Below are 27,357 nucleotides of genomic sequence, written 5' to 3'. Positions count from 1 at the left end.
TTATACAAGTATTTTTAACTTGCTTTTTCATTCTATCAAAAGTATGGCAGCTTAGGCGATAACTCATGGTGTCGGACTTATCGGTCGCTCACCAAAACGAAAATTGTTGTTGCCGACGGCAAAATTTGATATAAAAATTTGAGGTGGGGTCAGAAATTAGTCGTTTTAAAAATAATTACAAGCCTAATTGATCTGCTGGCGGTCTTAAAAGAACGAAAATAAACCAATGAGTCAACTACTTTTTTTCCTTTTGCAAATAAGATCCGATTTAATATAGAAAAAGGCATTTACTTTTCATTTCTACAAGACAAATTTTCTCGTTTTTGAATTCGAAAAAATCTTGTGAAAGTGAAAACGGGAGCACCAATTTTTTCGTTATCAAAACGAAAACGAAAACCGAAAGTGAAAACCGGAGCATGCCTGTATATATACTTTATAGGGTCGGAGATGCCTCCTTCAACCTGTTACATACATTTCCTGCCGGTACAAAGTTATAATACCCTTCTACCTTATGGGTAGCGGGTATAAAAATTTCCAAAAACTAAAGCAACAACAATATGAAATAGTTTGATATACATTTTTTTGTTGCATATAAATTTATTGCAAAAGTTTAAAATAAATAAAGTTAATGAAATGCACTTGCATATCGAATTATTACAGAAAGCAAAGAAGGCTGTTGTCCAAAATTTACCTCGTCTTCCATAATGCTGCTGTCCGCATGTTGAAATCCATTATTTTTGGGACGTCGATTTCGTTCACGTCCATTCTGCAATCTATCCAACGGATTCTGCTGTTTGCGGCGAGTGGACTGCTGATTAGATCTGAAAAATACAATAATAATTTAATATACAAAAAACTATAATTTATGTTTATCGTGAAATGTTGAGTGCCACGAATAAGTGCTATAAAGTCTTCCGCTTTTAGGAAGCAATTTATGTATGTATACATATGTACATACACTGCTGGTCTTGGGTTAGACGCACTCAGTTTTCCACACAAATTTGATTTATATTTTTTATTTTATTGATTGTTGAAAAAAAGTTAATATGCAAAAACCTTGGTTATTTAATAATACTTTAATTATAATATTCAAAATATTATAAAAATATAACATAAGTTGTGTTTTCAAACATTTTCTTGAAGCAACTTAAAATAAGGCACATTTTTCTTGGTTAATAGAATAGACATAATATTTTTTAAAAAAAAAAAAGTACCTTATTTTTAACTTAAATTTGTAGTTAGTGTTATTATTTGATTTATTAGAAATAAAAAAAAACATTTCAGTAATGAGTACTGCCTCCTTTGTTAGTAATAACTTCATATATCCGGTCCTTCATAGAATAATACAGCGAATCTATGTATTTCAACGAAATCTCGCTCCAAGCACGTTTAATAGCTGCAGTTAATGTTTCCTTATCTTCGTATTGCTTTCCTCCTTCGTATACCTTCCGCGTTAGCCAGCCCCAAACATTTTCAATTACGTTAAGATCTGGAGACTATGGTGGCCAGGTCATGATATTAACGTTTTGACTCGAAATAAACGACTTTACTACTCGAGAGTTATGAATAGGAGCATTGTCCTGTTGAATAATCCAAGGAATTGGTCCAATAAGATTATTTAATTTTGGAAATACGGATTCCAACAATGTTTTGAAGCGATCGCCGTTCATCTTCTGATCGATACAAATCAAGTCAATTGTTCCATAGAACGTGATAGCACCCCACACCATTACTCCACCTTCTCGGCTGTGGTGGCGACTTAAATATAGCTCATCTTTTCGCAAATCATGATAATAATATTGAAAGCCATCGGGCCATCTAAATTAAGACGTTTTTCATCAGTCAAAACAACAGAACGCCAATCATTAAGCCGAGTATCTGTTTGAACATTCCACGTCATGTATTCTTTCGCGAATTGAAGCCGTTTTTCTTTGCGTATTGCATTCAGAGGAGGTTTTTTCTTGATTTTTAGTCGCTTTAGGTATTCTGCATTTCTGATTGTACGCTGAACAGTTGAAAGGCTTGCTTTTACTCCGGCTAATTCCTTAATCTTAGGTGCGGACTTAGTCGAATTTGATGCAATTCTAACAATTTTGCGTACTGCTTATTCAGATAGTGCTCTTTTTTTTCCTTTGAAGTTTTTTCCATATTCCTCTGGATCTTTTAAATATCTATCAACAGTTCTGGAGCTGCGATTTATCTTTTTGGAAATGTTTCGATTGGACAGTCCTTGCGAGTGAAAAAAGTCTACTTTTTGACGTTCTAATAAGCTCACCAGCTTTTTCCATTTTTACTTTAAATATAGCTCTAAAACAATTTATTTGTTTATTTTTAATATTTTATCAATACAAAAAACTGCACTTCTTTACGCAAGACAAAGAAATCTAAAGTGCGTCTATTTCATTGAACAACCGAAAACACGTGTGATTGCCATAGAACTTTCTGAAATCTTCGAATGTACAGTTATTTTTTCGCAAATGTGAGCAAATATTTTTCGAACAAGATTCGAACTCTGATAAGAAAAGCTTTTTGGACAATTAGAATAAGCATTATTATAAATATAGCATTTTATTTAAAATAAGAGTGAGTGCGTCTAACCTAAGACCAGCAGTGTATGTGCTTTATAAATAAGAAATAAACAATACGGTGGGATTCTAATGGAAATTTTGTGATAACTCTTGGTTTCCCATTACGAGGTAACACCGCAGTAGAATGTTCAATAATTAGATTTTCACATTTTGTGATAAGAAAACTCTTGGTTTCCCATTACGTTGTAAAATTTTCAATTATTATACTTTTTTTTGCTTAAAAATCGTTTAATTATCCTAGAATAAACAAATTGTGCGAACGAAAATTTTAAATGTATTTTACTCGAAACGCTGATTGTGCGATTTTTAATTGACGAACGACTGCCCTCATGGCTAATGCAATTTTTAACTTTTTTGTTCAAACATTCGGCAGTATGACAAAAATCAATATTTTTACAAAAAGATGAATCTTTACACATTTTTTAGTTTCGTCCATTTAATTTTACTTTTTGGTGTTAATTGCTCTTTTAAAGGAATTTTCAATAAATTTGCGGCGGAAGGTTTTATTTTTCAGAAATTGATAATAAAAGCGTATTAACCACAGCTGCTTTTGGTATAATGAAAGGAATGATTATATTTTCCAGTGTTGTTCAATAATAATGCATTATAAAAATTTCCGCCGTATCACCTGAAAAGGTACTTTGGCCGTATTTTGGCTAATATTTTGGCATATTTATCGGGAAAAGTGCGATATCGATCGATTTTATCTGATGTTTCCAACTGCAAATTTTTATGGCTTAAAATTATTTCAAATTGCTTTGCAATTCCTTAAAATAAAGGAAAGTCGAAAAAAATAAAAAGAAAATCGCCAAGTTGATCAATTTGACGAAATATATAAATATGATGGTTGCACAGCGAGTTGCTTATTATGATGTGAAACGGAAAAAGTAGAAATAATAAATAAAATGTATAACCATACAATACATAGATGCTTCACCCAGAACAAACTTTTATTAAAAATAAAAACAATATTTAATAAAAATTGTATTATTTATATTTTCTCTAATTTCCTGAAATGTTATTGTTATCTTAAAATGTAAAAAACAAAATTTTAAAGTTAAAACTTTTTTAAATAGAGTTTTAAAAAGTATTTGCAAAAAGGAATTTGTAAATCATCAAAAATCAATGCGTTATTAAATTTTACTTCTATCAGTAAACTTGAAAGGGAATGAAAAAAGTTAAATCGCATTAAAAAAAAACAAAATATCCGTATATTCTCGATCGGGATTTGAACCCGGACCCTCAACATGTTGGGCTTGCAAACCACCAGCAGAGCCAACGCGGTCCTGGTGCAAGTGCTATTTAACTGCAAACATATAGAACGCGAGCAATTGTTGTTGCCTTCATCTTCGAGACTTTCGTCGCGGCTAAACAAAATTGACGTGCGCTAGCTGCTTGTCAGTGAGGCAACTGCACGTTGCAAAACTTCATATGCATACACATACTAATATAGGCGAGCATGTAGATACATACACGCATACATAGAAACGAAAGCAGAGCGCAACGAAATGCGCCCGTGCTCATCGCTCCGCATTTGATCTGCGACTGAACTCAACGCTGCGCGCTGCGTTAGAACTTCGAATTTTCGAATGAGCCGAAGAGGCTCGGTGTTCGAATCGCAACGCACGGCCCGACTGGGGTCCCAATAATACTGTTTTTGATGATACAAAAAATTGTTCTGGGTGAAGCATCTATGTATTGTATGGTTAGTGCTTATACTTTTTTAAAAAACTCTCAGATGCACTTGGTCAATATGTCGCATAAAATGTATGTATGTTAAATATCGTAAAAACGGGATCACTGCCATTTGCTGATTCTGTTCAATTAAGAAGCACTTGCCAAAATAATGAATGTTTTCGGTGAGGATCACATCATGTCATATAATCTAATCACAACATTTCAATAATCCTCTAATTATCTACCTTTTTCGATACTTTCCTTATACACAATTTTGGAAAAAATTTTAACAATATAAAAATCATCAAGTTTCCGATATTATACTCTATCATTGGCATTAAAATTGGAGTTTTAATGGTTTTCGGTAGCATTATACAGTATTAGTAAAAACGGGTACAATAATTTTTGTTAAATTTGCGAAATACATAGCGCTGCTGAGCAGAATTTATGTAGTGTATCTAAGAATATCCCGCTGGTCACACTGTATAATAAATAAAAACTGATAAATGTTGAAACTAATTTCAGTTTTAAGAATTAAATAGTATATAATTGTACCATACATTTTAACAATGTCGTAAAAAAATTGAATTTAATTTCACCTCAGGAAATTAACAGATATAGAACGAAATATGTAGTGTATTTTTAAAACATCTCTTTAAGATGTAAAATGTTTATACCCGCTACCCATAGGGTAGAAGGGTATTATAACTTTGTGCCGGCAGGAAATGTATGTAACAGGTAGAAGGAGGCATCTCCGACCCTATAAAGTATATATATTCTTGATCAGCGTCAACAGCCGAGACGATCTAGCCATGTCCGTCTGTCCGTCTGTGTGTCTGTGTGTCTGTGTGTCTGTATGTCTGTGTGTCTGTCCGTCTGTCCGTATGAAACACTGGATCTCAGAGACTATAAGAGATAGAGCTATAATTTTTTTTCGACAGCATTTGTTATGTTTGCACGCAGATCAAGTTTGTTTCAAATTTTTGCCACGCCCACTTCCGCCCCTGCAAATCAAAAATCGAATAACAAGCGAAATTTTAAAGCTAGAGTTACGAATTTTGGTATATACAGTAATAACTATAGTGGGTATGATCCTTGAAAATTTGGTTGCGATCAGAAAAAAAATTGTGGAAGTAATTAAAGAAATTCTTTTGTATGGGCAAAAACGCCTACTTACTAGGGTCTGAGTTGCTTTGGCTGACAATGCGGTACTATATCGATATACCACATATACCATTTGGTGTATTTTTAGTATTTTTGCAGTATATTTTGAGAATAATACCGCAAAATATATTGCTTTTATTCAAAATGGGTAGCGGGTATCTCACAGTCGAGTACACTCGACTGTAGCTTTCTTACTTGTTGAACATTAATCGGAAACCTCGCACAATTGATAAGGATTTGGACAACAAATGACAACAGACTTGTAATATTAACATTTTCAGCTAAGGAATAAAATTATTTAAGCAAATTACATTATACAGATTATTATAATTATAGGTAATAGCTTGACGTGGTATCAAAAAAGTAAGAAAATTCCTAGTGGTCCTGAACAAAACAGAAAAACTAATTAGACCTAATAGCTCCGAAGAATCAATTTCACACTTCATTAGTAAAAACAATAGCCTGCATGGCTGTACGGTCTATATGAGAATGAAGGTTTAGTAATAAAGGCATTCTTCGGTGATAATCTAATATTAGGGTTTTAATTTAAACTACAAAAGGCAAAAATCAAAAATTGTTTTTGCACTGACTCAATCCTGTTTTGATAGACCCTATACTGGAGATTTCATACAAAAGGATGCATAGGAGGAACCAGTGAGATATACAAAGTTTTAGTGATGAATTGTTGAGTTCTTTCGACTGCTATTGTTAATAGAAAGAAATTAAAAATTTAAATTATAATATGTATTGTAAAAAGTAAGAAAGCTGTAATACCGCCCTCTGGCTACATAATCTTGATTCAAATGAATTAAATATTTTATATTGATAATTGTAATTAAAAAAAATTTGAGATACTAAAACTACTCTGTTTCTTTAAAGATTTCAAAAGATGAATATATTATAGATTTTTTTAAACAACGACAACAAAGAGTAATTAATAATAGACTAGCAATGTTGGATTCGTGCTACAATTTATTTCTTACCCATTAGAGGTACCATAAGTGCCACCTGGTGTTTCTTGATCTATACCGCCATTAGGAGGGGATGTCATGTCTGCTGAAGTTAGGGCTTCCGTTCCACTTTGTTCACGGACTAGTCGATCTGTAAGTTGAAGTTCGATTTAAAATGACTTTCATTTCATATTAAAGATTTATCTGACCTGCTTCATACCGTTCAAGTTCTTCAGTTTGTTGGCCGGGCTTTGCCTTAACTTCAATTTGAATTTCAGCCGAACTGAGACCAGCGTGACAAGAATATACACCTGCATCGCGAAAGGTGATGTCCAGTATCCGTAACGCTCCCTTTTTGGATACTTTAAATTTACGGGATCGTGTTAGTGGCTTATGATCCTTACTCCATTTGATTTTGGTGCGATTGTAGCGTTTAACTGGGCATTTGATCTTCACTTGGGTGCCAAAGAATACGACACCAGCACCACCTACTTTTAAAGTAATCTTTGTCTTTTTCGGATCGTGCTGAATGTGTGTCGAATTGCTAATTTGTATAACAGGCTTAGGATCTTCAGGGGGACATGTCTTGACATTGCACGGCTTTTTATCCGGCGGCTTGACACTAGGACACATGGATTCAGCTCGTTCAATTTTATGCTCCTGTGCCATAATTTGTTTGCATTCTACTTTACGTTCTTTGATGCCATAGCCGCATGTGTGCGAGCACTTCGACCACTCACCTACCTCCCAGCGCACTGGACAATCAAGAACATTACAATACTGACGATCTGCTGGTGGCGGCTGTGGGCACATACTGTTCGGCACGACCATAGTGTTCTCACCGCCTCTGGTTACCTCATGAATGCATTGCACTTCGCGTGTCTTAATACCAATGCCACAACTTTTGGAGCACGGCGTATAATCTGAATAATTCCAGCGCGGGGGACATGGACGATCATTACATGTACGAACACGAGCTTCCGGTTTTGTTTCTGGCGAGCAAAGGAATGGCGAAACTACCCGCCCGTTGTCCTCACGCACACAGTTAATGATCAATTCCTCTACACCGCCCAAACAAGAGGCACTGCATGAAGTATAGCCTTGCTCACGCCACACATAAGTCTTCCCCGGCTCTGATACTCCGACCTTTATTGAGTCACGAGGAAACTGATCGTCATACCCATGTGAGGGCAGCATGCATGGATCCTCTACGCAACGTTCGACTTCATCGTGGGGTTTGGACCCTTCGCACAAGGTGTTATTTACCGTGGCCACCGTACGGGAGTATTCTAGATAGATTTTACATTTAAATGTACGTCGACGAATTCCCTCGCCACACGTTACGCTACAAGGTGACCATTCCGTGTCCTTGATAAAACTACTCGAAAAATAAGAAAGAAACGCAAATAAACCTTATATTATTATTCTTTTTTTTAGAAGAGCTAACTAAGCTTATTTTTAGAAGAGCTAACTAAGCTAAATTTAATAACCTAAAAGCTTTATTTTATGATCAAAATATTTTTTTAATCATTGGCGTTAAAGAGGAAATTCACATTTGATTGCATGGATCACTAGGAATTTTCTTCCTCTTTCCATTCCACGTATAACTACTAACTTTGCTTGCCATAATCCCTTCCGTATTCTGTGAGTGAATTATAATAATCTTTTACTTTTCTATAGTATTACTAGTTTACTTCATTAGCTGTCCAACGTCTTTTAGTATTTGTTTGCGGTTATCGATTAATGCATGCTGTTCAAAAAATATATTTTGTTTTGTCCACGCGTCAACAAGCCCGTGCTTAGTATCGCTGGGCCACTTGATGGTACTGCCGTTAGTAGGTCAAGGTCCAAATAAATAAATAAGCATATTGAATTCTATTCGGCCGATTGTAATGATCGACCGATAGAATAGAGAAGCTCTAAATTTCCCAATTTTTGTTGTACTAAATATGACGCACCCTAATGCAGTCATCTATAGTATATACATATATATATATATATAAGGCTAACGGCCTTAGTTTTATTAGAATAGAATTTAATATATAAAGTAAGTTTAAGATAATTGATAATTTTATACGGCTGAAGCAACGATGACTTTCTGCGTACATGCACGGCTGTTCTGCTTCGACTTAACGACTCTGTCTAGTCTGCGCCATCGATAGCGAGCGATTATTTTTCTCAAACCATCGATAGTGCTATCGGTAGTGTGATGCTTATTAATTGTTAAATGTAAAAAAAAGCTATAAAATGCAATTTAAACAAAACTTTATTATATTCTTAACTCTTAAAAATAAAAAATACATTTCATTTGTTGCCTTTGTGTTATACAAATTAATAAACCATTTCATTCAATTATTAAACATTTTCATTTAGCTTCTTCGTAGAGCCATTTGTTCTTATTGAGAAACAATAACATGTTAATGTTTTCCTCCTTCAGTCGAGTTCGGCGATCGAAGACTATTTGTCCGGCCTTGCTAAACATGCGCTCGGACTCCACTGATGTGGCGGGTACGCACAAAAATTTAAACATTACGGTTTTTATAAGTTTCAGATCCGTTTCGTTCATCTGAAATTATAAACAAAAAACTGAATTTCACTTAATATATATGTATGCTTACTTGAATACAGATCAGAGGATCTGTATCCTGGGATGCTACACCTCTTTCTAGATATTGCCGTTTTACGATTATTGCATCACTTCGGCTGGTGGTTGGTTTTTCATTTGTTTTTATTTCAACAGAATCAAACAATTTTTTTTTCTTTTGAAGTTGTAGGTTCCAATTCCACAATGGGTTTCGAGATTTGATGTGATGTAATGACAAGCACACTTTCTAAAAGAACGGATGCTTGCTCAGCGTTGTAATCATTGCGGGATCCGATTTTTTTGAACCTCGGATCCAAAATAGTTCCAATTCTGATAATGCTTCTTTCTTCATATTTAAAAAGCCTTTTTGTTATTGAATCCAACAAACATTCTTGCAGCGCTTTCCCTTCGGTCGTATTTAACAATAGTCAGTTGGTGAACTTTGCGGTATAATACGCAAACTATTGGTATTATTAAAGAAATCGTGATGTACTTGCCGCCGGAAATTTGCTCTGTCACATCTTGAAATAGTGCCAATAGGTTGCATATGTCCTCTAATATAATTATTTCATTGGCAGTAAATAGCAGAGGTGCGTTTGCTGTGGCCAATAACACTTTTGAAATCGCTTTGTTTGTTTTTATTATGCGCTCTATCATAAAGTAGAAGCTGTTCCACCTAGTTGGCATTTCCTGTAACAAGCTAAGCGGGTTTTCGGATTCTTGGGCTTTTTTAAATTTTGCGCTTGCAGTAGAGCTTTTAAAAAAATTGACAGTGGTCTTACATTTTTCAAATAAGTTTTCCAAGCACAAATTGAATGCATTTTTAAAGCGTCTTGCACAACAAGATTCAAGCTGTGTGCGAAACATGGCAAGTTACGAATCTTTAAAATATCACATGCTTTTAGCATTGAGCTTGCATTATCGGTCGCAATGTACACTGTTTTGTCCAAAACATTGAATTGCTCTGAGACACCTTTCAAAGTTTCAGCAATATTTGGTGCCGAATGATTCGTAGCATCTTTTAATTTTTCTGTGCTGAGTGACGCTGTTCGAAACTGAAAGCCATCGATAAAATGGAAAGTCACAGTTAAAAATGCATCATTTGCGCTTGATGTCCAGCAATCGCATGTCACAGCAACACTAGTTGTTTCCCTTAATTTGGTTTTTAGGGTGAGAACAGCCTCGTCTAATATACCCTTCACCAGCACATCTCTTAGATGGGTTTTGCTGGGAATTTTGTACCTTGGGTCAAGGATTTGGGAGTACTCGATAAAACCATCCCATTCAACTATATTGAAGGGTTGAACATCCTTTGCGATCATCTTGGCTAATACACGATCGATGTCCCTCTTCCGTCTAGAATTGGTATCATAAGAAATGGCTGCGAAGAGATCGAGTGCATGCTCGATCTTGTGCTGCTGCTTGATGATGCAGGTAAATTTGAGTCATTGCACTCTGCAGGTTTGGCAACAGCGTCATCGATGCCTGGATGAAATCGTTTTAGGTGATCTCTTAGATTTGACGTGTTGCCACTCGTCTTATATTCCTTTCCGCAATTCAGACACTTCGCCAGTTTTTTATCGTCAGATCGCTTAAAGTACCTTCGATATCCCTTTCTTGCGTTTGAGGGCTTCTTGCTGTGTGTCGCTTGCGTCCGAGTCAGCGCTGCTGCATTCACAAGCTACTTCGACGTCACTGCTAGGAGTAGTTGAGCTGCGTCGTTTTGCTTTAATTGAAAAAACACGTTTTGAATACTTAAAATAAAACTTACAAATACACTTGCACTTACCTTTTTCCACAATTGTTAGGAACTTCTCCATGCTATAACTTATTTTTGCTTTCCACTTTCAACAATATTTTTGCTTTCCACTATATTTTTGATGTCCACTTTCAGCTATATATTTTCTTTGTGATGTGAGACGCCGAGTGCAAAACTATCGATAGTGCAGGGCTGAAATCGATGGCGGTGCGATAGCGCCAAACCATCGATAGCGTCGATAGTGCCATCGATAGTTCTCCACCTCTAATTCAGTCATCAGCCTCTGATAACAAAGCTTTTTCATCTCGTATTATCACTGTTTGTATGTCTATAACTCCACGCGCGGCAATACATTTCACTTGCAGCAGGTAATCGTGAAAACTTTCGTCTTTGTGTTTTACACGCTCAGCTAATTTCCTATTAATGACACATAGTCAATTCTTTAATCAACTTTGTTCACAATGTATTATATTCGAACACTGCAGTTGACTCCAGAAATAGTGCCGCTGTACGGGTCATCTTGGCGCGCGCTTGGACATATTTCTGCTTGTCACTGAGTCCGCATGCGTCATATATATGTATATATATATATATATATATATATATATATATATATATATATATATATATATATATATATATATATATATATATATATATCTATACTGATAATTATATACAAAAGATCTATACTCAACTATAGGACCACCACTTTATGATTCCAGTTATTAAATTCAATAACCAACACAGGTATGAAGTATGAAGAATAAGTAGTGCAGTTGTGACCAGTATCTTTAATTTATGTACACATAAAATCCCCAGAAATTCGGCTCGCCGCGGATAGCCACTGTGGACCATTAGTCGTCTTTTCAACCTCTGTCGCAACTATAGAGCTATGCGTACATGTCACCACCAATCCATTGTATGTACAATCTGGGTACAATAGACGACAGTCCACCAGATACTCGATGAAGATCACAACAAGGCTTTACCTAGTTAATTAACAGATCGTATATGCCTGTTGACCAGAAAAAAAACGGAATGAGTAACAAAAAAAAAAAAAAAAAATCAACCATGCAACAACAAAAGATTCTTTTATATAGTTCGTCAATTATTCCTTATTTTTTGCCTTGCCATGATTTGACGATAAACTGACTTCGCAGTTACAAAAACATCCCACGTAATCTAATTAGCGTCTGTTCTCTCCCGGATCTATCATCGGACCACTCGCCTGTACTCTTTGGCCTAAACCAACAGCCAGTTAGTAATGACAACCCCATCATGTTAACCTCTAAAAGCACAAACTGGCTCAAAATAAAAAAATACATAAGTTCACACATTGAACTTACACCACGGCTAACCGACGAAGATGACATCAACAGAACCGTAGACAATCTCGAGACAGTTTTGGCTTCAGCGGATCGAATCGCAACACCACGTAGGCAAAATATAACACCAAGCACATGGCAATTATCTCGATCGCCATCTGCAAAGCAACAGTTAAAAGAAGCTTCACGTCGACTCACGACAAGAAGAAGACAGATCCCAATAGCGCTATATAGAGCAACTATCTCCTACCAGCCCAAAATTCCCACTTTGGAAAGCTCACTCAACACTGAGCTCACCAACAGTAACGGTTACGCCAATAAGGACCCCTGCAGGTTGCTGGGCCCGAAGCGACAAGAACCGAGCCGACACATTCGCTACCCACCTTCAAAATGTTTTCCAGCCAAATCCAGTAACAAACCTGCCTAATATACGTTTGTAAACAGAAGTGGACTTTCCTATTGCCGAACCAATTGTATTTCGAGTATGTGAAGTCATAAAAATTATAAAAGAAGAAGAAGAAAATTATAAAAGAAGCTACAACCACGAAAATCTCCGGTCTGCGATCTAATAACTCCAAAAATGCTTATTGAACTTCTACTATGTGCTGTCGGTACTATATGCCAACTCTTCAACGCGATGACAAGAATCGGCTGCTTCCCGAAGAGGTGGAAAAAGTTAATCATCATAATGATACCAAAGCCAGGAAAAGACCACACGATCACCTCCTCATACAGACCAATAAGCCTACTTTTCGTGTCTATCAAAACTCTTTGAGAAATGCCTTCTAACCCGTATCATACTTAAGAAGACACATTGACCCAGCACATCAATTCGGGTTTCGCGAAAAACATGGAACTATCGAACAGGTGAACCGCATAACAATAGAAATTCGAACAGCATTCGAGAATAGGGAGTACTGCACTGCGGTATTTTTGGACGTCTCTCAAGCATTCGACAGAGTATAGTTTGACGGCCTAATGCACAAAATCAAAAAAATGCTCCCTAATAACACGCATAAACTCTTGAAGTCATATCTTTACAACATTCCATCCAGCGACAATTACTAGGACCGCCTACCATAAATACAGTTTAAGAAACTGTTAGAATACTGTAGTATTTTAAAGATTTAAACACATTTTCTTAGTCTCGTAAGAGAAGATTCGAAATATAAAAAACAAAAAAAAAAAAAAAAACTAGTAAGGTTTACGACTAACTAAAACTCATCAGGACTTGATTCTAGTAGTGCCATCTGGGTGGCCGGCTAGATTTCAAGTGCCCTGTTTTAATAATAATTTTGAATTTCTATCACATTGCTGTTACTGACACTTGGTGAAAGCTTTACATTTCTTGATTCTAAAATTTTTCTAATGACTTTTCGGGATACACGCAAGCTAAGTCATTGTGGTGATTTTTCGATTAGTGTAAATATTATTACATTATAATTTATAAGTTTTTAAATTATATATTTTTTTATACATCCCTCCAACTTCTGATGAAGTTGTATTTAGTTGATTTTTCTATTATTAATAAGATTTCTAAAAAAAAAAAACAAGTAAGAAAGTTACAGTCGAGTGTGTTCGACTGTGAGTTACCCGCTACCCCTTTTTAATAAAGGCAAAATATTGCGGTATTAAAAAAAAAAAAAAAAATACCGAAAATACTGAAAATATACCAAATCGTATGCTTGGTATATCGATATAGTACACCATTGAAAATATACCATAGACGGCACAATGGACCAGATTGTCGGCCAAAGCAACTAAGAGCCCTAGTAAGCAGGCGTTTTTGCCCATACAAAAGTATTTCTTTAATAACTTCCACAATTTTTTATCTGATCGCAATCAAAAATTTTTGATTATTGTACCATACCCGCACACACCCGCAGCTGTAGCTTTAAAATTACGCTTGTTATCGATTTTTTTGTTTTGCGTGGGCGGAAGTGGGCGTGGCAACAATTTGAAACAAACTTGATCTGCGTGCAAACAACAAATGCTGTCGAAAAAAGTTATAGCTGTATCTCTTAAAGACTCTGATATTCAGTGTTTCATACGGCAAACCGGTTTTAAGTAACTCGTTCTGCTGATATCTTAAACTGACTGACAACAACTTTAGTAACTTGAATACAGCAATTGAAGAGACATCTCCGACATCATAAAATATATATATTCCTGATCAGCGTCAACAGCCAAGACGATCCAGATATAATAGAATGTAATACACAAAAAATCGCTTCAATAGAAAACAAAATTAATAAAGAAAAGAGATTCCGAGCCGACACACACTTCAGTGGGGTTTCCTTTACTGAAATTGCCTACCAGAGGAATCTAGGTGTTGTCTCCCTCGTCTCTACCCTCGCGACCTGTGAAATGTCGTTTTTTTACTGTCGTGACGATGATGTAGTAAATAAATTGGGCTTCGGATATCGTAAAGCGAGGAGAACAGTATACCGCGGCTAGTGTTATATTGTGACAATCCAACTGTAGAATGATAGATGTGGCTTGCAGATAGCTAGTTGCAAATGCATTGTGGAAGTGGTGTTTAATGCGGTTTTTAATCAGTATTCCAGTGCCTCCATAGGCCTTTCCATTAGGATGATTTGTACTGTAGAACAAATACCCTCGGATTTGGAAATTGTATTTGTTGGTAAGGTGGGTTTCTGCAAGTAGCATTACGTCGATTTCATTGTCATTCATGAGTTGTGCTAACTCAATTTTGTGCCGTGGAACGCCGTTGGCATTCCACAGTGCAATGCGTAGGGGAGCCATTGATTATTTTGATAGTGTGTTTTGGAGCATCTGAATCAAAATATTTTGATTTGTCATCAGACTTTGCATGGTTGTTCGCATAAAAGCAATGAATTCCTCCATGCTTTGTTGCAGTCTGAGTATCATCGTTTCCATTTTATATTCTTTGTGCTCTACTGGTTGGTAAGGGACTGTAGGTGGTGATTGGTCATTGCAAGCAGGGCTCGCCTGATTCGATTTTATAGCGCTTGCAAAGCTTACGTTTTTAGTTACGTTGGAACTACCGAGTGAAGACCAGGCTGTTGACGAAAAGAAAACTTCAGGCGTGAGTTTGAAGGGTACTAATGGTGATCGCGTTGTTAACTCCTTGTATACTGGACAGCCTCTGTAGTTTGCGGTGTGGTTACCTCCGCAGTTACTACATTTTTTAGTGGTTGGGTCCTTTTGTGCTTTACATTCAGCAGATGTATGCAGTCCTCCGCAAGCTACGCATACAGAGCGGAGTGTGCAGTAAGATTTAGTGTATCCGTATTCTTGGCAATTTGCGCACTGGACCGGGCCATTACGTTTGTGCGGCTTTTCGACTGTAATTCTGCGGTGCAGTAGGAACTGGAGTTTATAGATGGGATGCACTTCGTTTTTCTTGAGGGCCTTGGAGTCAGGGACGAGTTCCACTTTCTATTGCGGATATTTATAACGGTTTTTACGTTGAAACCTTTGTCTTTTAGTGCCTGTTCTACTTCAGTAGTGTCAACATCTGGTTCGATGCCTTTTATGACCACTTGTTGTCCTTTGCTACTTTTTAGCTGATAAGTATAGTAGCTTTTTTTCTTGGCGTTTAGGAGCTCCGTCAATTTTCTGAAGTTTTCTTCGGTTTTCTCTTGGACCTTTGTTTCATGAATGTCTCCTTTAGTCAAGGGGATTACATGGAAGCTATCTTTACCAATAAGATCGTTTATTGTGTTCATAAGGTTGTTAGAATTTTTCTCTCGGATGTATAGCGGAGGCGGCTTCGCTTTCTTTTTATCCGCATCCATAACTGTAGAAGGCACTTCGTTTGGAGATGTCAGCCAAAGTTTCAAATCTATTTGCTGTATTAGGGCTCTGCACAGTTCCTTGATTGGAGGAAGCCCGATTGATTTTTGCGACGTTACCCATTTTCGAACCTTGTGGACTTTGTTTTCTTTTAATGTGTACGTAGCGATGCATGCCAGTCTATATGGTCAAACCTTGCTTTTTACTTGGTGCGTTTGTCAGTGCAGCCAGTGCGCTGGCTGGTCATTGGATTTACAGTTGCTACTGACGTCACTGTGCTAGTAACCGTGGCCAGACATGTGTGCAGTTGGGGTGAGGCAAAGCAAGGAAGGGGGAAACACATTTATCGCTTACCTCGCTTTGCGCTGTCGGTAACGCAGACGGAGAGAGAGAGTGCGCCCTTTCGTTGAGAGTAGGTTTGAGTTTGTTTTTCGGTGTTGGGGTTAACGCTCGCGGTTGATCGGCAGAAGCTTTGTTTTTTGTTGCTTCGCCTGTATCTGTCGACACGAAAGTGAAGTATGCATTGCTAAGAGAGCGCCGACGCTCGTCTAGCTGATGTTGGCGCTGCGACCCAAGTTCGCTTTGGTTCATCACCTTATTTTTTTTATGTTGATTTTTTTGTATTATTATTAGTTACAAAAGTGCACTAGTTTTAAACACAAAATAAAAGTAAGTTGCGACTTTTCATCGCACTAAGCGTCTTTTCGCCGCATTTCTATTTTTTTACGCTTGTTATTCGATTATTATCGATTTGCCGGAAAAAAGAAAAAAGCTGCTTAAATTTGGCCCGCAATCACACTTCAAAAAAATCCAAATCTTACGGGAAAAAAGCGGAAATGACACCGCTGATAACAAAATTTATATCTCTAACTATAAAAAATAAGCTACACCCAAATGAGAAAAATCATGAAATCTTATTATGTTTTTATGTGGGTGGTAAAAATTATTGATGGCTATATTTATGATTATGTCTTTAAATTTCCATTGCGACAGTTTCCAGAAGAAAAATAACCAATGGATTTATAATAGTTTTTTGTATGTTTGAACAAAAATCAAATTAAATATCTTATTACTGCCCATTGCTAACGTGGGCTTCTTCGATGACGCGAAAAATTTTTTATACATATGTACATATGTATATTTATATCACTTTTGACATTTTAACAAACGCGTTATTTAATTTATCAACTACATGCGATTAATGGTAGCACTTTAGCCAACTTATTCGTCTTCGATGAAACTATCAATTAGAAATAAATTCTCGATCATATGAAATGCACATAACCATCGGCAAAAAAAGAACAAACTCCGATATTTTCATGCCATAATGCATATTTATCTTACGAAACAAACCGTTTATGTCGCAAAAACTAGAATATGCCAGATTAATTTTAAAATAAGCTATATTTCAAGCTATGAGCTAAAAACAAATATTAGAAGCTTTTTCATTTTTAAATATGCTAGAACTATGTAGCTTATAATAAGCTAAACTGGCAACACTGGTCACCAAGATATACATATGTAAGGTGTTCATACGGACGGACATGGCATATACATATGTACATACTCTCGGCTGCTGACGGTGATCAATAATATATATGTATACTTTATAGGGATGGCGATGCCTCCCTTTGTCTGTTACATACATACCCTTTTACTCTATGAGTACCAGGTATAAAAAGGAAGTGATATTACATATGTAAGTGAAATTCTCAGGCAGACCACAATTATATAATTTAATGTAATTCCAATATGATAGTTTGTATACTACAAATATTTATCTAAACGGCGAATTTAATTCTCGAAAGCGCGTATCTTATACTCCAGCACACTTCATTGTAGCTTTGTTACTTATGATATATCTGGCACGTGGTCAGCGGATATCCTTGTGGTCGTTATACATACATACATAGTTTGAATACAGGGTCCAAGAATTTTCGGCGTCAAGAAGTCTGGACTTGATGGCGCCAAGTGTGTCTGCCAAGTATGTATGTAGGTATGCAAATACATGAGTATGTAATATTATATATACTATGTATGTATGTATGTAAGACGGCGACTACTCATTTTGAAGGGTATTATAACTTTGTGCCGGCAGGAAATGTATGTAACAGGTAGAAGGAGGCATCTCCGACCCTATAAAGTCCATATATTCTTGATCAGCATCAACAGCCGAGCTATGTCCGTATGTCCGTATGATATCAGAGACTATAAGAGATATAGCTATAATTTTTTTTCAAAAACATTTGTTTCACATTTTTGCTACGCCTACTTCCGTCCCCGCAAATCAATAAAATTGAATAATAAAATATATTTTTAGTACTTTGTATTATTTTCGGTATATTTTGAAAATAATACCGCAATATTTTGCGTTTATTCAAAATGGGTAGCGGGTATTTCACAGTCGAACACACTCGATTGTAGCTTTCTTACTCGTTTTCATTATGAAATGTACATCGGGTATTAAAACGCCAATGATTTGACTACATATTTAATTTGATATACCCCTAGTTGATATATTTCTTAATTAGCGGAACAATATTAGTATAATTGAAACACAAAATATAACTTTTAATGTAATTCAAATGGCCTATGCTATAAAACATATCTGATAAAATCAATATAAACAGATTTATCTTTTTAGAAATGAGGTAGTTTTGAAAATTTTGCACAAACCACTTGACTAATTCAAGCGGGATTACAAACATATTTTCTAAGCAGTACAAATCAAATGGTAAAATTAATTGGTCCATATAGGCAGTAGTCTGCTCACAACATTGTAATCATTGTAATTGTTTCAATCCGAGCATTTAGCTGACACAGAATTTTTAGAACATTTTAGGTTCCATAGAGCCCAACCCGTTACTTATGTTATAAAAACCATTAATATTCAAGAATGCCAATAAATTTGCAAAATTACAAATACAGCGTCGTAACATGCCTAATTTTGTTGGTATTATTTCGCTGTATTTTTTTTTCGCAATATCCGGTTAAATTGTAAAAATTTAGTCGGTATAAGCTGTTTTGTCGCCAAAAGCGGAAACGTACTTAGCGGAGGTCCTTTCACATATGTAAGTTTGTATGGGGACCAACCAAGTCAACGAGATTTCGTCACAAGAACCAGACGGACACTATAAGCGGAGTTGTTATAACCGGATTCTACTGTAATTGGTAGAAAATTGTAATTTTACTTCGTACAAATCTATATGCAAATCTTGATAAAATTTAATTAACCACAATGTATGGTAAGACCATAAACGCTTGATATTTGTTTTTTATAAATTTGAACCTTTCGTTAAATTGAGCATAAGTAACTGCATGAAACGTCGAATCTTCACTTGGGGTTGTTTCTTGGCAAATATTTCGGTATTATTGCATAGGAGCGATACGGATGGGTTAACATTTTTTTAAAGGAGCAAATGATGGCGAAAAAGCAAACAAAGGAAGTGGACAGTCTTTGATTAGACTTGTCGAGAAAAATAATTGGCCCGAATGGATTGTCTAAAGAGAACGGATCGTATTAAGAATTTCACTTAATAAATAATACATTAAAAGTGCTAAATACCTTGATAAATAGTTTAGTGGTTACATAGGATAATAGACAGGTTTCAGCATTTTGTACTTATTGACACAAAAGCTGTATCGATGTAAAAAAAAATAATATTGATATAACGAGCTTAAAGCATTGTTCTTAGATCAGCGAGACGAACACTATGTAATAAAAATAAATCGCCCGTCGTGGCCGAATTTCGATCCCTGCACAAAATCGAATGCTACGCTCGCCTCATGTAAAAATCAATCAGAATAAAAATCTCGGCTTCTATCAAAGAATGAAAATATAAATAAACAAGTACGTAGTAGGTATGTGCTCTGAGAAATACCTGCTACCCATTTTGAATAAAAGCAAAATATATATGGTATAAAAATACCAAAAAATATACGAAAATGTATATTTGGTATATTGATAAGGTACTGCACCCAGTATATACTATTGAGTGAAAACACTTAGTAAGTAGGCGTTTTTCCCATACAAAAGTATTTTTTTAATAACTTCGACAATTTTTATCTGATCGCAACCAAATTTTCACAAATCACAAAGACTATAGTAATTATTGTATGCACCAAAATTCGCAGGTGTTCATACGAACAAACGGACAGACAGACAGACGGACATGGCTAGATCGTCTCGGCTGTTGACGCTGATCAAGAATATATATACTTTATAGGGTCGGAGATGCCTCCTTCTAGCTGTTACATGCATCTTGATTCATTCCAATAGTCTTTTAGTGATGGCACCTTATCGTAATGTTACTCCAAGAAAATCAAAAATTTTATTAGCATCCGTGAGCCCTCGGCTTGAATCCAATCGACGATTCATAGCAGTTAATCTCTAATTCGTACATTAGAGCTTGCTAAACAGTTGAAACTCAGTGCAGTTTTGTTTTACGTTCAGATTGAAATTGAAAATGCTTGAAGTCTGGACGGCTTTCAGACGTGACGTTTACCCAGTGGACCATTACTCCTTGCGATTCTTCGTGATTTTCTTTATTATCGTGAGGGGTAATTTTACCACAAACCTCAGTTCACTTCCAGAATCTTTAAAATCGTCACCTGAGTTCAATTCTTCGTGCACAATGCGCACGTCCTCTAAATTTAGTTCTCTTTTCGACATCTGAAATGTTGATTGGGGTTATATATCCCATCCAAAAACATAGTGGGATTATAAGTTCCATTTTTATAAAATCATGTATAACTTACAATTTATTAGTGCTTCGCGCTTCCAAAATATATTTTAAATTATTTTTACTATTTTTCTGACAGAAAAACCGCAGTGTGCATTTTGAAGCTTACACATGCGTTTTTGTCAAATTTTACGAACGAACTGACGAAATTTTACCGAAGTCTTGAAACTCATCGTCAATATTGCATATACATGTCGATGCTTACCGTTATTTTTGTGTTGACATTGTAATATATACACTTAAAGCTGTGTTTCTGATAGTTCACATAAGCGATAGCTTTAAAATGGATGAAAATACGGAAGTTTGAAAATTGCTGGGATGTATTGTCCCAGTAGTCCCGAAAGGGATAACGAAGATAGCTAATCTGGAAAAGCAGCTCAAAATGGCGCAGACTCAAATGCAGTTAAGTAATCTGTTGTTGAATGGAAACGTACCGTTAAGTGTTATTGAAACGCGATCAACAGTTACCATGCCAATCAACAATGGCGGATCAGCGTCGACGCACTTAAGTGGAACTCTGCCGCCATTTACGAGTGCGAATCAATGTCAGCACAAGAGAGATTTCTGCACCGACACCACAAAATATGCTTCTCGGATCTGCAGTATCACGTGTTCGTAAACTGCCAGATCTGCCCGAGTTTGAAGGCAAACCAGAAGGTTTGCCAATATTTATTTACGCGTTTACGGAAACCACAGCGGCGTATGGTTGCACAAAACTGAATAACAACTTGCGTCTGCTAAAGGCCGTAAAATGTGACGCGCGTGACACTGTCAAGTGAGTGAGCAAGGCATGCCAGCACTGATGGCTCACTGAATTTGCAAATTTTGTGTGCACAATAACTGACGTCGAGATAAAGGACACGAAACGTCGGCTGCTTTATGTAAATACGTTCCGACAGGAGCAACGTTGGAGCAAGCAATGCTCAATATGCGATGGGAATTCAAGAAGGCCTCTTCATCGACTCGATGGCGTCTTGTACGTGAACATTGTCTTTGTTTCTCGTACCTGAGGGATGGCCACATGATCACGAGTTGCCGTGCAGACAACAAGAATCAGGTGGATGGATGTCAAGAACGACATCACAGATTGCTGCACGAAACGTGGAATTCCTCCAGGAGAACCCCGCAACCAGTAAACGAAAACAGAAGTGAGAAGTGAGAGCCAAAGTAGAAAATCGGCACCAAAGACACCGCCGAGAGGTGTACAAGGGTCCATGGAGTGGAATAGCTGCGTCGACCTAAATCGGCAACGATTGCTCTTTCGTGTACTGCCAGTCAGGCTATTGAATGGTAAATACGTATGCAGTCTTCGACGAAGGTTCATCCGTTTCGATGATCGTCGACGAATTAAGGAGAAAACTAAACCTAACTGGAGACGGCAGCTATATATAAATTGGTTTGGAGGTAGATCTGCCAGAGAACCCGCAACTTTAGTCGATCTTCAAATCAGCGGAGCAGGAAAACACCAGCTTTACGATTTTCAGAACGTACATGCAGTGCGGAATCTAAGTATACCGATGCAGACCTTTCATCGAATAGACTTGCAAGGAGTTGATCCTAATGAGCGTCTTCCAATTAAGATATTCGATAATGCAGTGCCGAAGATTTTGATTGGACTGGATCATTTAGGATGGTCAATAGAGAGTAGACAACTCGCTGCAAACAGGCCCTCTGCATCGGCCACCAAGCTGGGGTGACTGGTCTATGGTCCAACAAAGGATTGCAGAGGAGGGTCTTCACCGATGTCATGCCATCTTTCTGTGCGTCAGGATGACACAGTAGCTGAGGATGGAGAATTTTAAAGAGAAGAAATCGGAAGTTGCAGCCAGCACCGACACCAGAACGCAAAAGAGTCTCGAAGAGTCCTCGGTGAGATACAGGCAGGACTCTTATGGAAGCGCAATGACATCGTAATGCCACGGAGCTACGATATGGCGTTAAAGAGACTGGTGAATATTGCAAGAAAAATAAAATATGCAAATTATGAATGATTACTTTAATAAAGGATACGCTCGGCGCTTGGAGCAGAACGATATACATTTAGTCAACGAAAACAAGCTATGGTATTTGCCACACTTTAGTGTGATGAATCCAAATAAGTTAGGGACTGCTCTTGCGAAAGTTGACGATGTGTCGCTAAATTCGGTGCTAGACAAGGGTCCACAACACTACAATCCGGCTAAGGGCATCTGCGGCGATATCAAGATGTTTCACCAAATCGTTAAGCAAGCACAGGATAGATGTGCACAAAGATTTCAATGGCGTGACGGTGATGGATACAACAAGGAATCGGTCCCTGTTGCGACAAATGAGAATGGGCACCGTATTTGGATGAATACGAGATCTTGCGAGCATATGGCAGAGTGGATGCAGCCCTATGCATGCCTTACAGCTCAAGAAGGCCGATTATACTTTTCTATTGGCACATATTAGCGGAGATGATGATACATCATTACCGGAAGGAGAAGAGATGCCTTGTTTACATCCCTGAACATCAAGAGCGATTCATCTGGAGATATTATACGACCTGTCGACGGATGCCTGTATAATTGCAGTGCGAAATTTTATATGTCGTCGAGGACCAGTTGGACAAGGGAGAGAATTTCATTGGGCCAACCGAGAGGCCAAGAAATGCGATGAAGTTTTCGACCAAGACAAGATTCAAGACGAAGTGACTTCCCGTGGGATTCAATTGTCCATCCAAACCATCTGAAGGAGGCGTACGGGTACGTATGGTGCAGTGCGTCAACAGAGTTCTGCGATATATGTACGTTAAAGGATATGGCACCTCAAGTGCACGTACTGCAGAGCCTTTTGATAGAAACGGAGAACATGATCAACTCTCGTCCGCTTACCCACTTGCTGGTAACGGTGGATCATCGTGAAACGATGTAAATGGGTTTGCATTTCGATTAATAGTTTTGTGGTATTTTGTAATCGGTAGTTGAAAGAATGATATGTGGTATTTTAAGGACCATTGTGACGGCCGCATTAAGCAGCTGACTGAGAATGGCGAACGCCTGAATTCTTGTACAGAATAAAATTGTCAACCCTGATAAAACGGTTTCGAACGCATCTTCTAATTCTGTTAGCGACAAATGCTTTGCCGATATGAGTGCGAAATAATAAATTGCCTATTTTTAAGAAACGGTTTCGCGCATCTGCGAACAGCGCTTATGCAAAGGGATCACTCATGCGTTAACGCATAATTTGTGAGTGACGGTTATAACATCTATAAATATGATAGAATCACATTATTAGACTATTTTTTAGTAATTGGCGGCAAGTATCTAATAGTAGCCTATTTAGACCAAGGCCATCTGATTCAATGATGCAAGTCAATCAAAGTCGCATCATTCGAATAGCTGCTTAAGTTTGGAAAAGTAATCAAAAGTAAACTGCAGGAAGAAGAATATCAAAGACAATATAAACATATCAACCAAAAATGAGTAATTTCATAAATTATGCTACTCTGAGGGTATTCAAAAAATATAAGTTTATATAAATTATATTATTCATAAATTATATTAAATTTTTTTTTTAAATTGCTCGTCGTTGAATAGATTTCATTTTGCGATTTTATTTAAAAATTTTTTTATGCCTCTGTCAATTTGCTTTTCTTTTTAATTGCAAAGCATTTTGAAATAATTTTATGGCTGCAAAATTTGTAATACGCTGCTAAGACTGAGCTGCATCATAGAAATTTCCATTAAAATCTAAAAAATGTTTTAAGAAAACCACCAAGACGACTAATTTGACCACATTGTATAGAAATATGATAATTGGAGAGCGAGTTGCTTATTATGATGTAAATCGGAAATAAGTAGAGTTAATTGATAAATAATAAAAAAAACTTATGTATACTTATAATTTTTTAATGCCCTCAGAGTCGCATAATATAATATATATTAACTTGCTATTTTGCGATTGATTTCCTTCAATTGCCTTTAATATTCTTCTTCCTGTCTAAGTAGATTTACTTTATCGATTCTAAGAAGCTGTTCGCGTAATGCAGTTTTGGTGTAAACATTTACATATATGCATATGCACTTGGTCTAAATAGAGTATAATTGGAATAATAATATACCAATATATTAAGCGAAATATGGCCACATTTTTATAATCGTGTACGCATCATTAGTGAATCGGAATTTTTTAATGATGCTTCCCAGTAGAAGTGGAGAACTATCGATAGTATGCGCCGTTGACATTTGACGATAGTCAAATTTGCGACATCAATAGTATCGTTGGAGCCTTCGATTGTCGTCAACAATATCGCCCGACGTATTGCCGTTTGTCTTGTATTCTTTGCCGCAGTCAAGGCATTTCGCATGCAGGCATGCAATCTATCTGGTACAGAATCCTTTTCAAAGTCTATGCTAGTGCAATCGCAGTCCAACTTGTCTGTACCTGATGCTCTAAGTAATGCGGACCTATAAAAAAGATATGCATATATTTTCGTCTTTTCGTAATAACTGACGATTTTACACGGAACAATGTGGGACGCCAGCACCATCGATTGTGGTTGGGCCACTATTGAATATGTCTACTGCTATCGATTGTGGCTCGATAGCGTCCAACCATCGATATTAGGCGCCCATCCTCTACTTCCCACTGGGAAGTTCCCAGTTTAAACAAAGTAATAAGTACTTTATGAAGTATTAAGTTATATGATATTTAATCGATGCAAAAAATGCCTAAGTTTATTTAGAATTCTAATTATGATATAGTCCCGACAACATTGCCATTTTTTTTTTTTTATAAACTTGAACCTTTGAACCCTCAAAGTCAAACCCTGGCTACTGCAGCTTTTCTAACTCCGCTTAACTTGACGCATTAATAGTGAAATCCTGTCACATATCACAGATTATCACAGACAAATCTCACACTCATTGCGAATGATATACGGGTCAATTCTAGGCAACATCCCCCTATGTGTCAACGTGTCCTCATTTATTGATTTGTAGTCAAATTTTTGCTGCTTATAGTCAGAGAACCATCTGCACCACAGCATGCGCATTAAATTGGCGCCAACATATATGAAATAGTTCTGTATGTATGTACATATGTATGTACTTTCACAAGAAACTACTTGGATTATGATAATCTTTGATTTTCCGAGTAAAACCGACTTCAGTAGCTCATGTGGCAAATAATAAAGTTTTGAAAGTTTGTTTTAGATTTGGTACCTTTCAATATTGCTATCCCACTGAGTAGTGAAATTCTTATGTTAGTGTGTTTGTTAAACGATATAATTTAATGTTATTCGAATATGATAGTTTACATATACTACAAAGATTTACATATCTCAACAGAGAATTTAATTCTCGAAAGCGGGTATATTATAGTCGAGCAGACTTCATTGTAGCTTTGTTACTTTATGTTGTTTGTTTTATACATACATACATATCTGGCGCGTTGTCAGCGGATATCCTTGTGGTCGTTATAGTTGGAATACAGGGTCCAAGAATTTTCGGCGTCAAGAAGTCTGGACTTGATGGCGTCGAGCGAGAGACGGCCAAGTGTGTCTGCCAAGTATGTAATGTATACAAATACATGCGTATGTACATATGTATGTATGTATACAATATTGATTAGAAAGATTATATCCTAGCTAGATGACTGCCTATCAGTTTTGCCAACTCTTCTGGTCATAAAAAGCTAAAATAACATATGAAAAAAACTAGAAACCGCCAGAAATTTAGGATGATAGCCAAAATATAAAGCTACGTTAGTAGAACAATAATTTTATTTTGATTTATTTATTAAGTATTTTTGAGTAGAATTTCGTCAATCATGCCCTCTGGTGCACTTTGTTCTGTATAGCATCGCCATCCTGAAAATTGTTCTCGCACAACAATCTCAAATGGTCAATGGGGCTGACCAATGAATGCGTCGCAATATACTTATAAAGATATATACATACATATATGTATACATAAAGACAATGCCGCCTCTTGCTGGCAGGTTTTTGCAGAAACAGACGGAACAAACGTTATTGTTTTCGTCTGTGAACACAGATGACGAAGACTTGTTTTGGATGTTTGTCCTGGCATGTGCGTGCAAATCACAAAGTTTCGCATTAATGCTGGATTTGTAATATTTTCAAAAGCATTTTTGATCATCGACTGCATCTAGAGTTCACCAATCCTGTAACACGGGGTCTTGCAACCAACGCGGTTTTTGTTTATAAATCTTGGGCATTTTAATTGTCACACACGATCGTTTTGGAAATTGTGGAATACCCAAATGGTCATGATAACATGAACTAATAAAAATCGATAAAAATTTAGAGATATTTTGGCATATCGATGTTTTTACCATTGCAATGCAAAAATACTGCAAGTTATTAAAGTGAGGGTTCGTAAAACATAAAAATACAAGAAGGCACCAGATGTTTTTAAAAAACTAAAGTTCCGTTCAGTTTTGTTTTGAAAATAGCTATAATTTTCGCTAACCGCTAGTTTTCAATTTATCCCGCATTTTGCTGCTCATTATACCCGCTACCCATAGGGTAGAAGGGTATTATAACTTTGTGCCGGCAGGAAATGTATGTAACAGGTAGAAGGAGGCATCTCCGACCCTATAAAATATATTCTTGATCAACAACCGAGACGATATAGCTATGTCCGTATGCCCGTCTGTCCGTATGAACACCTAGATCTCAGAGACTATAAGAGATATAGCTATAATTATATTACAACTTTGTGCCGGTAAGAAATGTATGTAACAGATAGAACGAGGCATCTCCGACCCTATAAAGTACATATATTCTTGAGAATCGA

General features: G+C 36.7%; 1 protein-coding gene across 5 annotated transcripts in view; it reads right to left on the bottom strand.

Moving 5' to 3' along the window:
- The window catches only part of LOC117565513 (protein madd-4), a 101,267-nt gene that overhangs the window by 26,778 nt on the left and 47,132 nt on the right, over nt 1-27,357 (bottom strand). For 4 of the 5 annotated variants that reach the window (XM_034244645.2, XM_034244644.2, XM_034244648.2 and 1 more), the window contains 3 exons: nt 6,589-7,757; nt 6,413-6,530; nt 692-821 (listed from right to left, as the gene is read on the bottom strand). In XM_034244645.2, the coding sequence (XP_034100536.2) occupies nt 692-821; nt 6,413-6,530; nt 6,589-7,757 (1,417 nt within the window). Of the gene's footprint in view, nt 1-691; nt 822-6,412; nt 6,531-6,588; nt 7,758-27,357 lie in introns of those variants that run through there. The other variant, XR_007954431.1, reaches the window with a different exon arrangement.

This window comes from Drosophila albomicans, chromosome 2L, assembly GCF_009650485.2.
Source record: "Drosophila albomicans strain 15112-1751.03 chromosome 2L, ASM965048v2, whole genome shotgun sequence".
In the NCBI taxonomy this organism is placed as follows: Eukaryota; Metazoa; Arthropoda; class Insecta; order Diptera; family Drosophilidae; genus Drosophila; species Drosophila albomicans.
This window is presented reverse-complemented; position numbering and strand designations above follow the sequence as displayed.